Consider the following 21,022-nt stretch of genomic DNA (forward strand, 5'->3'; position numbering starts at 1 on the left):
TTATCAGCCTCGCGCGGAAACCCTAATAGAGAAGAGCCCATGTAACAGTACAATAAGCCATATCCTAAATGAAACGTTACCACAACGGAAAATCCTAAAATCACCGACCGACGAAGAAGATGACCAAATTATTTAATTCTCTTTGATTGAAAAGGAGAAGAAGAGAACTTACGTTACAAACGAAACTACACTTAACGCTGGAACTACAATCTACCGACCGCCGAGAGGAAAGACAGAGAAACAGGGAACACTAAATGATGTAGGGGTTCGGTTTGGTAACCCTTTTTTAATTACTTGGTAATATAATCATTTCGTTTCCAAAAAAAAAGGTTTCTGTAAATATGGGCCAAAATTTAGCGGATTAAGATCATTTGGACATGTAAACTGGATCCAATAAGCAATTTATTGACTCATATGTATCTAGTTGAAGTAGCAACTCATATTGTTCGTGCAATTGCGTACGAACTGTGTAGAGTATACGTTAATGGAAAAGATAAGTCACATGTGGTCGTCATTGTAATAGTTGACTCCCACTTTTTATTGGGTTTCATACGACTTTCAGACTAAAGTCTTTCAACGTAATCTAGTTTTACGTTACTTAACTGGAAAAATACAAAATTTTCAACGATAGATACTGATATTTTCTCTCGTTCACAATGGTTACGGAAAGTCCAATTTGGCTTCGTTATATTATACGAAGCCGATTATAATACAACATCACTAATCTCAAATCGAATTTCCACTTAGAATTAAACAAAAAAAGCTTCCAGTGATAAAATAGATTCTAACTACAACTTTAGTCAAAAAGCCAACCAAAAAAAGAGTAAAAACAGAGCTCAAAATGTCCTTTTTCTTTTTTTTTTCTTATCTCTCTTTTTTTTCCCTCTCAGTCACCTTTCAACATCACACTTAAAAAAAAAACAGACCAATTAAAAAAAAGAGAACTAATATGATAAGAGAGTTTGGTTGATGATAATAGTAAACGACATTGATTGTTCTCTGAAATCATCATCTGGTTCTTGAGTTTCCAAGTGTAAGTTCTAAATCATCTGAAACACATTCTCCATGTATCCTTTCACCTTCCCAAGGCTTCACCATTCCAATCACAGTGGTTGCGTTACAACCAAACGCAAACTCAGCCGCCATTCCATCAGCCATTGGCACATCAGAGTTCTGATCAACACCAGCAGGAATAGCTGGAGAGCAGTTTCCACTTTGTCCAGGAGTCCACATTGGTGAATTACAGTCTCCCATTTTAAAAGCCTCTTTGTCGAAAAACGGGTTTCTTGAAACTAAGCTGAACGTAGGAGAAGAGGGTCCGCTCTGTGGTGTTTGCATTCCAGAGAGCCATCCAGAGTCAGGGATGGTTACTTGATCACGAGTAGGGCTTCGAGCCAATGGCGGAGTCACAGGAGCGCTTATCGAGTTTCCATGGAAGAATGGAAGCTTGGAAGGTGAGTTTGAAGAGAGGTTCTTGAGCCAGGGGATTAGCGAGTTAGCATCACCAAATGGGTTAGTAGGACTCGGGAATGATGAAGATGAAGGGCTTGGATTGTAAGAAGCACGAGGACTATGTTGATACGATGAACATGGACTAGCTGAAGTAGAACCATTCATGAGTTCCATTCGATCCATTGGTTTGCATCCCTACACAAGAGTTTATGCAAAATGTAAGAAATAACACAAACATATAACCAAAACAATCCTCTTCAAGCTGAGATTTTCTCAAAAGACCCTATAAATCTTCTGCTAGTGGATTAGTTTAAAATGTGTCTTTTTCTTTTTACATAATGCAAAAGCTGGTGAGCAACAAGCCAACAAACAAAAAGACATTATGATTGATAATTGAAAATCTAAATACACCAAAAAAAAAAAAAATAGAGAACAATGATTTTTGTTTGGTTTATAATGGTCAAAAGAACAATCTTTGCTAATGGATTATTTACATAAAAGAGAGCATATAATGTTATTATCGTTGTCACAAAATGTAAGAGCTGCCGAGCTGGTGAGCATGAACAAGATAACACTATGATTGAAAATCAAAATGCACCTAAGCAAGAAAAAGCGTAGAGAACAATGATTTTTTTTCTTTGGTGCTATATAAGTGGTCTTCGAACAATCTTTACTAATGGATCGAGAATATCTAACTAAGTAAAAGAGAGTTTTTCTTTTTGTCAATAAAAGAGATTAAAAATGTTTCTTTTATTCTTTTGCCATTTTTACGAAATGCAAAAAAGCTGGTGAGCAACGAACAAGATGACAATATAATTGATTATTGAAAATCCAAATGCAACTAAAGTAACAAAAAAAAAAGGTAAAAAAAAAAACAATGATTGTTTTTGGCATTTAATGGTCAAACAATGAAATAATTCCAATTTATTTTTATCCCCACACAAGCAAAATCAAAACATCATCATTACATGTTGGCAAAAGAGAAATCATTTCCCCAGTCTCACCATTGACTGGTTAAAACAAGAATTAGCACAATTAATTATAAAATATTTAACCAACACTCATGGAAACTATTTGATCACACGAGTCAAGAATCCAAAAATCTGTATTTTAGTCTATTTTCTAGTATTATGTACATACTAGTGGGTCTTATTTTGATGTCAATGTAACAAAATGGATTGTACTTTATTAGTGTAAGTGTTAATGTAAGCAAATAAAGGAAAAGTTTTTCGAGAAAATTTGTATGATACAAGAAAGAAAAGCAAAATTGGAATTTCAGAGAAAGCGTCAGTCTGAAAAGGAAAAAAATCCATGTGGGCAAGAAGAGAGAGAAAAAAAAAAGTCTCCCTCGATCGTTGTAATAAGGAAAAGGAATCCAACCCATTACCAAACAGCAGTTTCGTGAAACAGACGTGTCCTAAAGTTAAAAAAAAATCACATAAAGCAAAAGGTTTTGTAAATGACCAAAGAAAAACACAAAAAGAAATACTAAAATGACGATAAGACCCTGAAAAATTCTCGTTAGACCGTATGATTAGTTAAGGGTAAAATAGTCATTAAGTAAATTCTCCATCTGAAAGTGAAACAGAGAGTGTCGAAGCAAGCAGCAGCATCAGCGAATCTTAAGACATTTTCATGCTTTTGTTTCAGTTCACCGGAACGGTTTCGATCTGACGTTTGCAATGACTTTTTGCTAAACCCGGTCAAATATTAAATCACAACCGTCCATTTTTTATTTTTCCCCCCAAAAAAAAAACTAACGCTCAGATCTATTCACAAGTCTTAAACAAGCAAAACCTTTTAAAAAATCAACAAAATCGATTTAAAAAAATTAGAGTTTTTGGTTTGTTTAGAGGGTTTTACCTTGCGGTAAGTAGTTCCGTCGTCTTCAACAGTCCAGCCAGCTTCATTGCATAAGGCTTTAAGGACTTCGTTGTTGTCGCAGTGTTTAGGTAGCTTGAAGTTTCCATGAATCCTAAGCCCTGCGAAGATCTTTGCCGCAATCGCTCGTCTTCTCCTCTCTCGCCGTTTGTTGTTCTCTCTCTCTTTCCATGTCGGCGTTCTTGTCCCCGACGTCATTTTTTAAGGATCACCGCCGGAAATTGTAGAAAAAAAAAGAACAGCGTCGTTTCTACTTCTTCTAATCTTTATAGCTCGTCGTACATAGAAACAAAACAAAACAAAAATAAATTAAAACTCGCGCTTTTTCTTTTGTTTTTACGATTTCTCTGGTTGGAAGTTTTTTTTTTTTGTTTTTCTGGTCTGGTGACGAGTAATAAATGAAGAAGCACTTGGGTAAGTTGAAGAAAAACAATTAAAAAAATAAGGTAAAGGTAGATATAAGAAAAGACGAAATTACCCTTAAAGTATATTGTAATTTACAAGGATGCACCGTATGTGTTAACACGTGCTAGGCTTTTTTTTTTTTTTTTAGTAAAGCAGGAAAAATATGAGAATGTGTGTTTTCACCACAAACGACTGCGTTTGGTGTACATTGTTATGGAGAATTAGAGTTCAAATTTTTTTTAAAAAGTCAAGAATATCAAGCTGCTTTTATGAGTTATCTTTTATAAATGTCTATTTTTGTATATAATAAATCTAGCTTCTATTATTATATTTATATAAATTTTATTTCTTGACAGCATTTTCCAACTATCCACATCTAAGATCCAGGAACTATAAATAAAAGAGAAAAAAAACATAGGAGTATTATGTTACTTACTAATCTAGATTTAGCTAAACTAATTACAGTACTAGTTAATGAAACATATTGTGGACTCCAATATACGTGGCAGAGATTGCGGCATCTTCTTTGAGGAATGTGACATGTCACCTTTCAACTTTGTTAGAGAGACCACAAATCGTTTGTAGTAATATCTAATCATAACCGTTAAATCGGGTGGGTCACGTGATGCTCTCGATCTGCTTCCCATCAACTTGTCATTGCTCGTGACTCATTTGCTCTTTCTTTTTCATTAATTTCTTCTTTTTTTTTTTATTGGTCTATAAAGTATTTAAGCAATTAGAATAAATAAGCTACTCTTCGACATTTGTATACTACAACATTCATACCATCCCAACCAATAAATATTCGTAGCACTACTATTATCGAACACATTCCTATGATGTTCGTGTAACCTCTAATCTATATATTTGCATCTTTGATTCCCAGTTTCTTATAATGAACAACATTTTCTGTGTCTTGTCTACTACACACATGCCTTTTATTATCCGACACTTAATATTTTGTTGTACTAATGCTTTTGTGTCTCTCTCTTTATATATATACTAGATTAGGACCAGCCCGATGTCCGAGTATAGAATTTTTAAAATAAAATAAAATTTAACAATAAATATAAAGTAAATATTTTTATTAAGTAAAAACTATCTATAAAAATAAATAGAAACACCGAAGTGTCCAATGTAAATGTCTTGTTTAAAAGGTGCGACTCTGCGGTTGAAACTATTAGTCATATTTTTTTTTGAATGGCCTTATTTGGGCAAAAGTAATCGATTCGTCTAGAGACTACGGAAACAGGAAATATATGTTGAATAATCACTTTTATTGATCAAAGTATTGAGCTCAAATACAAGAGTTTAAGGCACAACGAGTCAATTTAGGAACCCTAGCAATACTTTGGAATTGAGTCGTGTGGCTGTGTTTTTGGTCTCTTGTTTCGCTCTCGATTTCGTGTCGTATCTTGAAGACGTAGTTCCCTTTTTATAGAGAAACCTTCTCAATCCTAATCCTCATGGGACTTGGATTCGTATAACCGCCTCTTCATGAGATAAGATCATTTTCCAATATTCCCTTCACAAGATAAGGTTATTCTCGAATATTCTCATGATGAGATCAATTTCGAATATTCTCTTGACGATGTCGTTTCGTCAAAGGAATGTAGTCGGTGTCAAGGTCCAATTACGGCTCGTATTGACTCAATGCTTGCCGTTACGGCCTATATCAATATAAACTTCTAGAGAATACATAATTCTCCATTATTTATAGAATATATCACAATTATAATAGAATTTATCTATAATAATTTATATGATTAAAATTATGCCTAACAGTTTGTCCCCACTCTCTATTTTCTTAGTAAGAATTTAGAGAGTAGTATAGACATATGGTATTATTTTAATAAGTCATAAAATTTTTTTTTTACTAAGGCATATGACACATTACCTTAGAGCGGTCAAGAACTCTGAAAGCAAAGGCCATGCTACGAAAGGCGACATGCCAGCGTGCACAATAACTTTTGCAATTAATGAGAGAAACGTGTCGCTAATTGCTTGATGAAGAGAATATTAATTGATAATGGAAGCTCAACAAATATCCTTTATATGCAAGCATATAAAGAGTTGGGTCTCGATGAGGGAGGATTGACACGAAAATCCATCCCATTAGTAGGGTTCAGCGGTGAGGTCAAGCAGAGTATTTGTGAAGTGACACTTCCAGTGTATGCTGAAGGAGTTAACAAACACACAAAAATTTTGGTAGTGGACTGCGCTTCAGCTTACAATGCTATTATAGGACACCCTTGGATTCACGACATGGGTGCTATTCCATCAACTCTACATCAGACTATCAAGTTTCCCACCCCATGGGGAGTGAAAGAGATAGTAGGGGAACAAGAAAGTGCACGCTCATGCTATCAAACTACCTTGAAGGGTAAGGCTCAACAATTATAGCAATTACAGAGGCCACCGCTGGTACCTCAGGGCGAAGAACCAGAGGTGGAACAACTGGATGAGGTGCCATTACTGGAAGAAGATCCTGATAAGCGGGTGAATGTGTGTTCAAAACTCCCAGCCGATATACGCAAGAGGCTTGTCGATTTTCTAAGATCAAACGCAGACTGTTTTGCTTGGACGCACGCTGACATGCCTGGGATCAACCCTGATGTCATCATGCATCGTCTAGAAGTGGCCCCAGATCACCCACCAGTTAGACAAAAACGAAGGAAGTTTGCACCTGAGCGTGATTCGATAATTAACAATGAGGTTCAAAATCTTCTGGATGCACGGTTCATACGTGAAGTGAAATATCCGGACTGGCTAGCCAATGTGGTGGTTGTTCGAAAGAAAAACGGGAAGTGACGGGTCTGTATAGATTTCACTGATCTAAATAAGGCGTGTCCTAAAGATCCATTCCTGCTACCTCATATTGACAAGCTCGTAGATGCTACTGCTGGGCATCAACTGATGAATTTTATGGATGCCTTCAGCGGCTACAATCAAATCCTAATGCATCCAGATGACCAAGAGAAAACAGCGTTCATGACAACGCGAGGCATATACTGCTATAAAGTGATGCCATTTGGTTTGAAAAACGCCGGCTCAACTTACCAAAGACTGGTCAATATGATGTTTGCTAGCCAAATTTGTCAAACTATGGAGATTTATATTGACGACATGCTAGTGAAGTCGTTGGCAGCAGAAGATCACATTGTGCACCTGCATCAAGCCTTCACCACACTACGCAAATACAACATGAAGCTAAATCCTTCAAAGTGTTCCTTTGGTGTCAGTTCAGGCAAGTTCCTTGGATATATTGTCACATACCGGGGAATAGAAGCCAATCCAGACCAAATAAGAGCAATTCAAGGCATCGCTCATCCAAGAAACGTGAATGAAGTACAGAAACTCACTGGTAGGATGGTTGCACTCAGCAGGTTCATATCGAGACTCTCTGATAGGTCTCAGCCGTTTTTTGCCGCCTTAAGAAAGCACTCATGGGAAGTTTAGGATTTATCTCTAACTTCGGTCTCATCAGAGGGTTTTCCATATGAGTCGGTGTACTCAAATTTGAATTTTGTTTTCTGGAGGGATGTCTCTCAACAGGATGATCATGATCAACTTCTTCAATTACCATGATTTTTATGGACAATCTGGATGTCATAATTGCTCAGGCTTTGGGCGATAAGTTAACCTGGGAAGAGGCGCTATCTTTTACGGTGGTCATATCGGCTCCATCTCCGTCCTCGAATGTCCAGGTTTCTTCACCTTGTTGTCAAATTGATGGTTTTTGGAAAGCAACCAATGAGCATTCATGATTGGGCTGGTGGTGATGCGTTGGTGAGGAGCGAACCTTGTTGTTGGGGGCCAAGTGTCTAAGACGGAGCCCCTCCCCCCTGCATTCAGAGTTAGAAACGTTGTTGAGGGCTATGGAGCGGATACGTGCTGAGTTACTCACTATAGTACATTCCCCTGAATATTGGCCATCATTCTTCAACTTGCTCGATGAGTTTATTCACTGGAGTTTTATTCACTATTTTCCATCTCTTGGATCCCGCATGCGACAAATTTGAAGACAGATTTTCTTGCATGTGCTTCGCATTCTCTTATCTCTGAAGTTTCTTTTGTAAACCCCTTTCCTCTCGCTTAGGAAACTAACTGAGGAAATTACTTTTACTTTATTGTTTGGTTGAAAAAAAATAGATACACTTTTAGTTAAAGAAAATAGTTGTAGATGAGTTCAAAAATATTAAAATTTAATTTAATTTAACAAAAAATATATATTTAATTCTTTTCGTAAGTAAAAACAATGTATAAAAGTAAAGAGATAAGCTTTTAGTTATAGAAAATAGTTGTTTTTTTATATAATATACTAATGTATATCCATTTACAAATCTACTGTCTATATTACCACTAAAAGTTTATTTGTACACACAAAAATATTTTACTGTTAAACTATACTCTTTAGTCTTAACTACTACCAACAAATTGTCTTTATGAACCCATTATATAACCTGTTATATCTCTCTTCACTTTAACATTTTTATAGTTATAAAAGCGCATACATTAATCTTACATACTCCTATCATATATATTAATAGCAGTCTTTGGAATAAATTATTTGATTGGTGAAAAAAATATGAGTCTCTCTATTTTTTTTTTACGTCAAGAATCTTTTTCTTTGTGTAAAGGTGAGTATTTACATTTTTTTAGAAACACCAACTAATTATATAATTTTCACAATCATTTTTTTATCTTATATAAAAAGTAATATTTTCTTGTAATATAGCAACTAAAAATTAAAGTAAGTAAAAATATTATAATTTTGAATTTTATGGTATATATATATATATAATTATCTTATAATTAGATTTTAAATAAAATTAGGTTTTATTTTATCTACTTACTTTTATATAAAACCTTTCTAAAGTTTAGATTTTTTAGATTTTTTTTTTTTTTAATTTTAATAATGAATTGACATGTGTCAACATCTGAATGATATAATTGAAATGTGTCAAGATCTTGTTAATGAGTAATTTTGACATCAAAGTTTATATAATAAGTAATTAAATATATATTCTTTGTTAAATTTAATTTTATTTTCTTCACTATCCCCATCTCTTGGATCCCGCATGCGACAAATTTGAAGGCAAATTGTCTTGTCCGTGCTTTTCATTCTCTTATCTCTGAACTTTATTTTGTAAACCCTTTTCCTTTGGCTTAGGAAACTAACCGAGGAAATTCTTTTTACTTTATTGTTTGGTTGAAAAAAAATAGATACACTTTTAGTTAAAAAAAATAGTTGTAGATGAGTTCAAAAATATTAAAAGTTAATTTAATTTAACAAAGAATATATATTTAATTCTTTTCGTAAGTAAAAACAATGTATGAAAATAAAGAGATAAACTTTTAGTTATAGAAAATAGTTGTTTTTTTTGCTATAATACACTAATGTATATCTATTTACAAATCTACTGTCTATATTACCACTAAAAGTTTATTTGTACACACAAATATATTTTACTGTTAAACTATACTATTTAGTCTTAATTACTACCAACAAATTGTCTCTATGAACACATTATATAATCTCTTATATCTTTCTTCACTTTAACATTTTCATAGTTATAAAAGCGCATACGTTAATCTTACATACTCATATCATATATATTACAACAATAGTCTTTTGAATAAATTATTTGATTGGTGAAAAAAATATGAGACTATCTATTTTTTTTTTTACTTCAAGAATCTTTTTCTTTGTATAAAGGTGAGTATTTACGTTTTTTAGAAACAGTAACTAATTATATAATTTTCACAATCATTTTTTTTATCTTATATAAAAAGTAATCTTTTTCTTGTAATATAGCAACTAAAAATTAAAGTAAATAAAAAATATTATACTTTTGAATTTTATGGTATATATATATATATAAATTTATCTTATAATTAGAATTTAAATAAAATTAGTTTTTTATTTTATCTACTTACTTTTATATAAAACCTTTCTAAATTAGGTTTAGATTTTTTAGATTTTTATTTTTTTAAATTTTAATAATGAATTGACTTGTGTCAACATCTGAATGATATAATTGACACGTGTCATGATCTTGTTAATAAGTAATTTTGTCATCAAGGTTTATATAATAAGTAAATAAATATATATTCTTTGTTAAATTTAATTTTATTTTTTTTACTATTCTCCATCTCTTGGATCCCGCATGCGACAAATTTGAAGGCAGATTGTCTTGCCCGTACTTCGATTCTCTTATCTCTGAAGTTTCTTTTATAAACCTCTTTCCTCTGGCTTAGGAAACTAACCGAGGAAATTCCTTTTACTTTATTGTTTGGTTGAAAAACAAAATAGATACACTTTTAGTTAAAAAAAAAATAGTTGTAGATGAGTTCAAAAATATTAAAATTTAATTTAATTTAACAAAGAATATATATTTAATTCTTTTCGTAAGTAAAAACAATGTATAAAAGTAAATAGATAAGCTTTTAGTTATAGAAAATAGTTGTTTTTTTCTATAATACACTAATGTATATCCATTTACAAATCTACTATTTATATTACCACTAAAAGTGTATTTGTACATACAAATATATTTTACTGTTAAACTATACTCTTTAGTCTTAACTACTACCAACAAATTGTCTTTATAAACACATTATATAACTTGTTATATCTTTCTTCACTTTAACATTTTTATAGTTATAAAAGCGCATATGTTAATCTTACATACTCCTATCATATATATTACAATAGCAGTCTATTGAATAAATTATTTGATTGGTGAAAAAAATATGAGACGATCTATTTTTTTTTTTACTTCAAGAATCTTTTTCTTTGTGTAGAGGTGAGTATTTACGTTTATTTAGAAACAGTAACTAATTATATAATTTTCACAATCATTTTTTTTTATCTTATATAAAAAGTAATATTTTCTTGTAATATAGCAACTAAAAATTAAAGTAAATAAAAAATATTATACTTTTGAATTTTATGGTATATATATATATATATATAAATTTATCTTATAATTAGATTTTAAATAAAATTAGTGTTTTTATTTTATCTACTTACTTTTATATAAAACCTTTCTAAAGTTTAGATTTTTATTTTTTTTAATTTTAATAATGAATTGACATGTGTCAACATCTGAATGATATAATTGAAATGTGTCAAGATCTTGTTAATGAGTAATTTTGACATCAAAGTTTATATAATAAGTAATTAAATATATATTCTTTGTTAAATTTAATTTTATTTTCTTCACTATCCCCATCTCTTGGATCCCGCATGCGACAAATTTGAAGGCAAATTGTCTTGTCCGTGCTTTTCATTCTCTTATCTCTGAACTTTATTTTGTAAACCCTTTTCCTTTGGCTTAGGAAACTAACCGAGGAAATTCTTTTTACTTTATTGTTTGGTTGAAAAAAAATAGATACACTTTTAGTTAAAAAAAATAGTTGTAGATGAGTTCAAAAATATTAAAAGTTAATTTAATTTAACAAAGAATATATATTTAATTCTTTTCGTAAGTAAAAACAATGTATGAAAATAAAGAGATAAACTTTTAGTTATAGAAAATAGTTGTTTTTTTGCTATAATACACTAATGTATATCTATTTACAAATCTACTGTCTATATTACCACTAAAAGTTTATTTGTACACACAAATATATTTTACTGTTAAACTATACTATTTAGTCTTAATTACTACCAACAAATTGTCTTTATGAACACATTATATAATCTCTTATATCTTTCTTCACTTTAACATTTTCATAGTTATAAAAGCGCATACGTTAATCTTACATACTCATATCATATATATTACAACAATAGTCTTTTGAATAAATTATTTGATTGGTGAAAAAAATATGAGACTATCTATTTTTTTTTTTACTTCAAGAATCTTTTTCTTTGTATAAAGGTGAGTATTTACGTTTTTTAGAAACAGTAACTAATTATATAATTTTCACAATCATTTTTTTTATCTTATATAAAAAGTAATCTTTTTCTTGTAATATAGCAACTAAAAATTAAAGTAAATAAAAAATATTATACTTTTGAATTTTATGGTATATATATATATATAAATTTATCTTATAATTAGAATTTAAATAAAATTAGTTTTTTATTTTATCTACTTACTTTTATATAAAACCTTTCTAAATTAGGTTTAGATTTTTTAGATTTTTATTTTTTTAAATTTTAATAATGAATTGACTTGTGTCAACATCTGAATGATATAATTGACATGTGTCATGATCTTGTTAATAAGTAATTTTGTCATCAAGTTTTATATAATAAGTAAATAAATATATATTTTTTGTTAAATTTAATTTTATTTTTTTTACTATTCTCCATCTCTTGGATCCCGCATGCGACAAATTTGAAGGTAGATTGTCTTGCCCGTACTTCGATTCTCTTATCTCTGAAGTTTCTTTTATAAACCTCTTTCCTCTGGCTTAGGAAACTAACCGAGGAAATTCCTTTTACTTTATTGTTTGGTTGAAAAACAAAATAGATACACTTTTAGTTAAAAAAAAAATAGTTGTAGATGAGTTCAAAAATATTAAAATTTAATTTAATTTAACAAAGAATATATATTTAATTCTTTTCGTAAGTAAAAACAATGTATAAAAGTAAATAGATAAGCTTTTAGTTATAGAAAATAGTTGTTTTTTTCTATAATACACTAATGTATATCCATTTACAAATCTACTATTTATATTACCACTAAAAGTGTATTTGTACATACAAATATATTTTACTGTTAAACTATACTCTTTAGTCTTAACTACTACCAACAAATTGTCTTTATAAACACATTATATAACTTGTTATATCTTTCTTCACTTTAACATTTTTATAGTTATAAAAGTGCATATGTTAATCTTACATACTCCTATCATATATATTACAATAGCAGTCTATTGAATAAATTATTTGATTGGTGAAAAAAATATGAGACGATCTATTTTTTTTTTTACTTCAAGAATCTTTTTCTTTGTGTAGAGGTGAGTATTTACGTTTATTTAGAAACAGTAACTAATTATATAATTTTCACAATCATTTTTTTATCTTATATAAAAAGTAATCTTTTTCTTGTAATATAGCAACTAAAAATTAAAGTAAGTAAAAAATATTATAATTTTGAAATTTATGGTATATATATATATATATATTTATATATAAATTTATCTTATAATTAGGTTTTATTTTATCTACTTACTTTTATATAAAACCTTTCTAAATTAGGTTTAGATTTTTTTTTTTTTTTTTTTAAATTTTAATAATGAATTGACATTTGAATGATATAATTAACACGTGTCACGATTTTTTTAATGAGTAGTTTTGTCATCAAGGTTTATATAATAAGACTAGTATTCTACCAGTAGTACGTATGGGGACTCACTATTTGTATTAAAGTCATATGTGCGATATTACATATACGGTATTACGGTGTAACATCTTTTTAACTGTTTGTGCAATACATAAACTAAGTAACGAAAGAGAGTTCATGAAAGATATAATATATATTATGGTTTAAAAAGCTCAGAAGGGAAAATCACAAAAGTCCAAATTTAAAAGTCTTCAAGACGCTTAATTCAATGTAGAAGAAGTTGATGGTTGACCACACACATAACTTATGTTGAGCTTTTTGTTGTGCTGAGAAGACTTGAGCTTTAATTTATGTCATGTTGACATTCTTGAAAGGCTTTTCCTTTGGCGTAAGATCCATGTCGTGTCACCAACTCACAACATGACCATGAAATTTTTGTTTATCTATGCGCTTCTTGCAGCTTTCTTTCATGCTTCTTCACTTAGCTTTCTTGTTTTCCTAATTTGCCTTCTTTCTAATGCTTAACTTTTATATTGTATCTCATTGTCAAACCTGCTTTATAAAAATCCATTTTAACATGTTCTGAAAAGAAAGATAAACAAATGGCTATAGATAACACAGATTTTGTTATCTAGTTTAAAAGCCCGTACTACGTACAAATAAGATAAGTATAGCCATGCAAGCCTGTTTGTATGTGGTCTAGCTTCTATTATACAAATTCTGAATAATTGGTGTGTTGTTGGGAGGTGCCGTGAGATTAGAGAGACTTGAGGATATATGGTCATTTGTAAAACATTGAGAAAGGCTTGTATAGAGATACATGAAAATTGAAAAGAAAGAAAAAAAGTGGTTAGATCAAACAAAACATGGCAAAGATAAAAAAAGCTGAAGTAAATTAGAAATCAAATTGTAAAAAAAGATATGATTAAAAGAGAAACAATCTTTAACATTGCTGATTATAGTGTAGGATATGATTAAAGAGATACACTCTTTAACAGTGCTGATTATAGTACAGCATTCTAAAGCCAGTAAGAAATAGAGAGTTGGAAGAAAAACAGATAATTTTTGCAGTATGTAAATAGAGGTGTAAGAAGCCTACATGATTGATAATAAAAAAAAAAATTTATAAGGCTGATTTTAAGAGTAGTTTATACTTAACAACATCCAGTTTTCATACCTTGGTTTTTTTATTTAAACTCCAAGTTTAGTGTATACATGATTCCATTGAACCTCACCTGAAAAAGAAAAAAAGAGACCAATTCACCTTCATATTTCAAAAATGTTTTGGGCTGCAAGAATGATCTGCATACCTTGCCATTTCGTTGGAGTCAATGGTCTCTACGAAGTCATCTCCTTATTTTGCTATCTCTGTCAACGTCTACTTTCCAGATGAATAAACCTTCACCCCTTTAAGCCTCCCACGTCAACAATCTACAATATTATCTATTATGTATGGTAGAAAAAGAAAAAAGGAAAATTTCAGGTATGTCAAAAAAAATTAATAAAATAAATTGGATAGAAATTAAAAAGAATAAAAACATGAGAGAGTTTAGTAAATTAACATAAAAAGGGGGATTTACACATCATTCTTACTCTTCTGTGGGTTGAAAGTTAGATCCTCAAATCCTTAACAAATAAGAAGATGGGTTTGATGAGTATATAACACGACGATGAACAAACTGAACCAAAGTTGTGAAATCTGAAAACATAAATTGTAAATAGAAAGACAAAGACAAAGAACAATCAGTTTCGATCTAGATAGCAGAGCTTAGAATCAAAACGCCGAGAGAAGGAAAATAGAAGAAGAGCGATCCGATTATTTACCTTTGGATTTTTTGGCCATGTCTGTGAATATCAACATTAACTTCAGTTTTTGTTTTAAACCCGATAAAAGTTGCATGAAACCGGAATTAGAGAAGGAAGAAAGCTAGGATGTTTATTTTGCTCCATTGTTGGGAAACGGAGAATTTAGATTGTGGAGAAGAAGAACAATTAGTATCGAGTGTTTTTTTTATATACTGTAGATATGTTACAAAAAAAAATAAGGAGGTGGAGATCGTGGAACAGTTTACAAACCGATAATACCTATTTCACTTCTTTTTTTCTCCTTTCTAGTATTTACACGATCGTTTGTAAAAGATTTATTTTTTATTTTTTTATTTTAAAATTTTTTAAAAAATAAAAAATCTGATCTGGCTTAATTTGATCGGACATGTGACTTTGTACTTTATAAAATTAAAGATTTGGTATAGAGTAAACAATAACTTTATCTTTAAATATAACTATTTATCCGTATTTTTCTAGTTTGCTTTAAAAATGCTCTAACCAACACACATTACGTAATTAATATGTCAAATTTGTGTATATATGACTCGAGTACGAAGGAGACACTTCGTTCAACCAACAATAGTCGGCCCCCAAAGTTGAAACAATATATTTCATGTTGTAAACTATAAGATTCAAAGTAGAAATCTCTTGTTCTTATTCTTATTATTAATATCTCAACGAGGTTACACGTGTATATAGAGTACAAAGACAAAGACTAAAACCGACTAGGAATAGGTAATGGCCGATGGGCCTATGTTTGATGGGCCGTACATGGACGGGTCGTACATGGGCCGGTTATGGAGTCCACCATCCAGTGTTTTACAACACTCCCCCTTGGATGACATAACCGTGCATGTGCAAGGAAAGGATCTCTGTAATGCGCTTGGGGATGCTGCCTCATTAAAACCTTACCATGAAAACCCAATGGGACAAAACCTTGGTGAAGGAAAAAGAGTACAACACGCATTACTCCCCCTTTTCCAAGCATCACTCTAAGTCCTTAAGCCTCCGCATTCCAATCTGGTGCGTGAGCTTCCTGAATGTTGTTGTCGGTAATGCCTTAGTGAAGAGGTCGGCTGAATTGTCGCATGATTGCACCTGTACCACACAAACTTCTCCGGCCTTTTGTAGTTCGTGCGTGAAGAAGAACTTCGGTAGGATGTGCTTCGTCCGATCTCCCTTGATGTAACCTTCCTTGAGCTATGCAATGCAGGCCGTATTGTCTTCATGTATGACCGTTGCTTCCTTATCTTCGACCATACCGCAATCCATACTGATATGTTGAGTCTTCAACCACAACCATACATACTTAAACTTTCTCTGTTATAACCTGCATCAGCAAAACCAACTAAAACCTTCTTTGTTATAGTTAGTATAATATAAACCCAAATTTAAAATTCCTTGTAGGTAACGTAACAAATACTTAATTCCACTCTAGTGTCTTTGGGTTTGACAAAAACTAATTCTTGCTAGGAGGTTCACGGCAAAACATATGTCTGGTCTAGTGTGGCTAGCCAAGAACATTAATGCTCTTATAGCACTAAGGTATGGCATTTCAGGACCGATTACTTCCTCATTGTCCTTCTTTGGACTGAATGGATCTTTATCCAAGTCTAAGCTTCTAATAACCATTGGGCTAGTCAATGGGTGAGCTTCGTCCATATTAAACCTCTTGAGTACCTTTTCTGTATATGCCTTTTGATGCACAAGGATTCCATTATTTATGTACTCAAGCTGTAGCCCCAAACAGAATTTTGTCTTGCCTAGGTCTTTCATTTCAAACTCTTTCTTGAGATATTCTACTGTTTGGGTAATTTCACCAGAAGTTCCAAAGATGTTTAAATCATCCACATAAACTGCTATTATAACAAATCCTTTGTTTGCAAACTTCTTTATAAATAGACATGGACTGATTGGGTCATTCTTATAGCCTTCTTTAGCTAAATATTCACTTAACCTGTTATACCACATTCGACCACTTTGTTTCAGTCCATAAAGGGATTTGTCCAGCCTTATGCAGTACTGTTCTCGAGAACTATTCTTATCTTTGAGCTCAAAACCTTCTGGTAATCTCATATAGATTTCATTATCCAGTGGACCATATAAGTATGCGGTTACAACATCCATTAACCGCAAATCCAATTTTTCTCTTATAGCCAAACTTATTAAGTACCGAAATGTTGTTGCATCCATCACAGGGGAGTATGTCTCCTCATAATCTATGCCTGGTATTTGAGAGAATCCTTGTGCTACAAGCCGTGCTTTGTATCTCACAATTTCATTCTTCTCATTTCTCTTTCTTACAAAGACCCACTTATGTCCAGCTGGTTTAATTTCAGGTGCTATCCTTAAGATCGGACCAAACACACTTCTCTTCTTTAAAGAGTTTAACTCCACGTCAATGGCTTCTTTCCACTTTAGCCAATCTTTACTTTGAGTGCACTCTAATATAGACGTGGGTTCATGATCCTCATTCATTTCAAGTGCTACCTTGTATGCAAATATATCATCGATGTCGACATCTTTACGGTTCCATTTGATTCCAGACATTATATAGTTTATTGAGATCTCATCATTATCTATACCTTCAGGTCCTTGAGGTTCAGCGTCCCGAACCTCACTTGGTACCTCAGGACTTGCCGCAGCCATGTTTGTATTTTCTATAATTCCCTTATCCTCAGTCTGTTTTGCACCTTTAGACTTCTGAGGGTTCTTATCTTTGGAACCTAATGGTCTACCTCGTTTTAAACGTGGGTTAGACACTGTAGCAACTTGATTATTGTGTTTCTTCTGAACATCAATACGTACTGGTGCATTACAAGCTGGTATGTACGATTTTGTTACTCTCTTTGGGTCAGCAAAGGAATCTGGCAATTGTGTAGCTAGCTTTTGCAAATGTATAATTTTCTGGACCTCTGCATCACAGGATAGAGTCCGAGGATCTTGCCAATTCAAGGATGTTTGATTCCATGTTATTTCTTTAACCAGCTTGCTAGTCTCTCCACCCAACATAGGGAATTCGGATTCTGTAAATTGACAGTCCGCGTATCTGGCCTTAAATAAATCTCCTGTGGTTGGCTCAAGATACTTTATAATAGTGGGAGACTCATATCCAACATATATTCCCATCCTCCTTTGAGGTCCCATCTTAGTTCTCTGTGGTGGAGCAATCGGTACATAAACGGCACAACCGAATGTTTTGAGATGGGATATGTTTGGCTCATGACCCGTTAAAAGTTGGGATGGTGAATATTTGTGTTCACTAGATGGCCTGATGCGTATTAGTTCTGCTGCATGTAAAACTGCGTGTCCCCAAGCCGACACAGGAAGCTTCGATCTCATTAATAATGGTCGAGCAATTAATTGTATTCGTTTAATGAAGGATTCAGCTAATCCGTTTTGTGTATGGACATGTGCCACAGGGTGTTCCACACTTACCCCCATGGACATACAATAATCATTAAACGCTTGGGATGTAAATTCACCATCATTGTCTAGACGTATAGTCTTAAGTGGAAAATCTGGAAAATGTGCTCTTAATCTTATAATTTGAGCTAACATCCTAGCAAATGCTAGATTCCTTGTGGATAACAAGCAAACGTGTGACCATCTGGTTGATGCATCGATCATAACCATAAAATATCTAAACTTCCCACACGGTGGGTGTATTGGTCCACATATATCACCTTGTATCATTTCCAGAAAATTTAAAGTCTCTTTATGAACTTTGGCTGGTGATGGCCGTATTATAAGTTTCCCTTGTGCACATGCTACACACGTGAGATTTTTAGAGATAACTTTCCTTTCTTTAAGGTTGTGCCCATTTGAACTATCAATTAGTTTACGCATCATGTTCTTTCCCGGATGGCCAAGCCGGTCATGCCATAGAGTGAACTGTTCATTGAACATATTGTGCTTTGCCAAGTTAGCTTCTATCATGTTAATCTTAGCATGGTATAAACCAGTGGCTAGTGCAGGTATAGTCTCAAGGACCTTCTTATGGCCATTCACATTTTCTGTAATGTATAAAAATTCTTTGCTTCCTTCACCCTTTGTTTCAATATGGTAACCATTCAAACGAATGTCTTTAAAGCTCAATAAGCTTCTCTTAGAGCTGGGTGAGTACAATGCATCACATAATTCTATATGTGTGCCGTTACGCAATAATATGTGTGCCTGGCCGTAGCCTTCAATTAAATTTGCTATACCCGCAATTGTACTAACATTGACTTTTTTCAATATGAGGTTTATAAAATATCTTTTGTCTTTCAAAATTGTGTGGCTGGATCCACTGTCCACCACTAGCACACTCATATCCTCAGCCATTTCTATAATGACAATAATTTTTATTTTAAACTTAAATAGAATAAGCAAAGAAATATTTAAATAATCATCCAATACATAAAATAAAATTAAAGCATGAAAGCATAGAAATTAAACCAAATCCATAACTAAAATTAGTTATCTTCCTTCAAACAATCGGAAGTCTCAAAATCTAGTGAATCATCATTCTCATGGTCGAAGTCCTCTTCACCATCGAGATGCACATAGTTGGCCTCTGGATTTTTCTTCAAAGTCTCTTGATATGCATCAATGAGATGCCTAGGCGTTCTGCAGTTCTTAGCCCAGTGGTTGGACATACCACATCGGTGACAAACCGATTTAGCCTTGATTTGCGGTTTAAAGGACCCACGGCCCCTACCACCACGGCCACGGCCACCACAGTCGTAACCATCAAAATGGCTTGCCTGGCCCCAACGACCACCACGTCCTCTGCCACCACGGCCACGGCCATAGTGTCTTTCTCTGTGAACGTAGTTGGTCTCCTTGGGCTCTTTAGGCTGTTTAGGCTCATTCTGTTTTGCCACATCAACCTTGTGTGCTTCCGGTAATGGGGTTGTACCGGAAGGTCTCATAGCACTATTCATCAACAACAGCTCATTATTCTGCTCAGCTAGTAACAAGCATGAGATTAAATCCCCATAGGTTTTGAAACCTTTTTCACGGTACTGTTGCTGAAGTACTATATTGTGAGTACTAAAAGTAGACAAAGTCTTCTCTAGCAACTCTCTCTCCGTGACTTCAGTACCACACAACCTAAGGAGTGAGACAATCCTAAAAAGCTCAGAGTTATACTCATCCACGGATTTGTAATCCTGGATCCTTAGGTTCTTCCAATCGAATTAAGCCTTTGGTAGGAGCACCATTTGTTGGTGTCCGTATCTGCGTTTAAGCTCTGTCCAAAGGTCAAGTGGATTCTCTATTGTGAGGTACTGCTCTTTGAGACTCTCAGCAAGGTGATGGCGCATGTGTTGAATGGCCTTGTACTTTTTCTTTTCGGTCGGATCGTAATCCTCCTCAATGCATTCAAACAAGTCCTTTGACTTCAAATTTATCTTGGTGTCCAATGCCCACTTCAAGTAGTTGTTTCCAGAGACATCCAAAACGGCATAGTCTAGGTTATTCAACCTTGCTATCTGCATAAACAGAAATAGACAACCGATTAGCATGCGGTATTTAAGACCGAACCATGCATTCAAACAATAGGCCATGCGGTATTTAAGACCGAACTATGCCATCAATTTAATCTTAGGTCATGCGGTATTTAAGACCGAACCATGCCTTGTTTTTCTTTAAATTTCGTGGTTTAACTCCATGCAATCAAGACAACAAAATCAAATAGATTAAGGCATGCAATAATTTCCTTTTTACTAGAATTTCCTTTTCTTAGATAATTTTAGAAATTTTCCTTTTTCTTAATTTAGATAACAACAAAATATTTTCTAAACTTTAGGATAATGATTATAATTAATTTAGGAGTTATCTAATTTATTTTTTCTATGCAAACATAGAATAATTTCGATTTTAGTGTTTTTAGTTTTAGGGTTTGAATTTCTCAAACACCTAAATCGATTTTAATTTAGGATTTTAGGGTTCTTATGCAACCTAAATTTACAGGAAAATTCTATGCCAAATTCAATTAATTATTTCAAGGATGCATGCAATATTCGGATTTTTAATATTCCTAGAACAATTAGATTTAACCATCGAATTTAACAACTCAAGTTCTAGGTTCTTATGCAACAATCAATCAAGCAACAATTTTAAACAATCAAACAATCCGATTTCAAGCTTGATATATTTTGGTGCAA

General features: G+C 32.7%; 3 protein-coding genes and 1 long non-coding RNA gene across 5 annotated transcripts; 1 reads left to right on the forward strand and 3 right to left on the reverse strand.

The window, feature by feature from the left end:
• Nucleotides 1-911: 911 nt before the first annotated feature.
• On the reverse strand, nt 912-3,698 carry LOC104718432 (BES1/BZR1 homolog protein 3). The gene is given in 3 exon segments (XM_010436181.3): nt 912-1,082; nt 1,084-1,647; nt 3,316-3,698. Coding segments are annotated over 3 exon segments (822 nt in total). The 5' UTR covers nt 3,532-3,698; the 3' UTR covers nt 912-1,040.
• A 2,095-nt stretch (nt 3,699-5,793) lies between these two features.
• LOC147935954 (uncharacterized) lies at nt 5,794-6,549 on the forward strand. The gene is made up of 2 exons (XM_087468533.1): nt 5,794-6,072; nt 6,151-6,549. The coding sequence occupies exons 1-2, from the start codon at nt 5,794-5,796 to the stop codon at nt 6,547-6,549; spliced, it is 678 nt and encodes a 225-aa protein (XP_087324659.1).
• Nucleotides 6,550-13,217: 6,668 nt separating this feature from the next.
• Nucleotides 13,218-15,043, reverse strand: LOC104718433 (uncharacterized). Of its 2 annotated transcripts, none has more exons than XR_002033682.2 (5): nt 14,868-15,043; nt 14,637-14,742; nt 14,354-14,486; nt 14,221-14,278; nt 13,218-13,848 (listed from the first exon to the last, which is right to left on the reverse strand). It is a non-coding gene; the product is annotated as an uncharacterized LOC104718433 (long non-coding RNA). The 2 variants fall into 2 exon arrangements; XR_015569071.1 differs by having other exon boundaries at nt 13,218-13,595; nt 14,868-15,022.
• A 4,284-nt stretch (nt 15,044-19,327) lies between these two features.
• On the reverse strand, nt 19,328-20,422 carry LOC147935955 (uncharacterized). Its single transcript, XM_087468534.1, has 3 exons — nt 20,145-20,422; nt 19,685-19,967; nt 19,328-19,618 (listed from the first exon to the last, which is right to left on the reverse strand). The coding sequence occupies exons 1-3, from the start codon at nt 20,420-20,422 to the stop codon at nt 19,328-19,330; spliced, it is 852 nt and encodes a 283-aa protein (XP_087324660.1).
• Nucleotides 20,423-21,022: the final 600 nt, after the last annotated feature.

The sequence above is a fragment of the Camelina sativa genome, chromosome 10 (assembly GCF_030686135.1).
Source record: "Camelina sativa cultivar CO46 ecotype springtype chromosome 10, ASM3068613v1".
Lineage (NCBI taxonomy): Eukaryota > Viridiplantae > Streptophyta > Magnoliopsida > Brassicales > Brassicaceae > Camelina > Camelina sativa.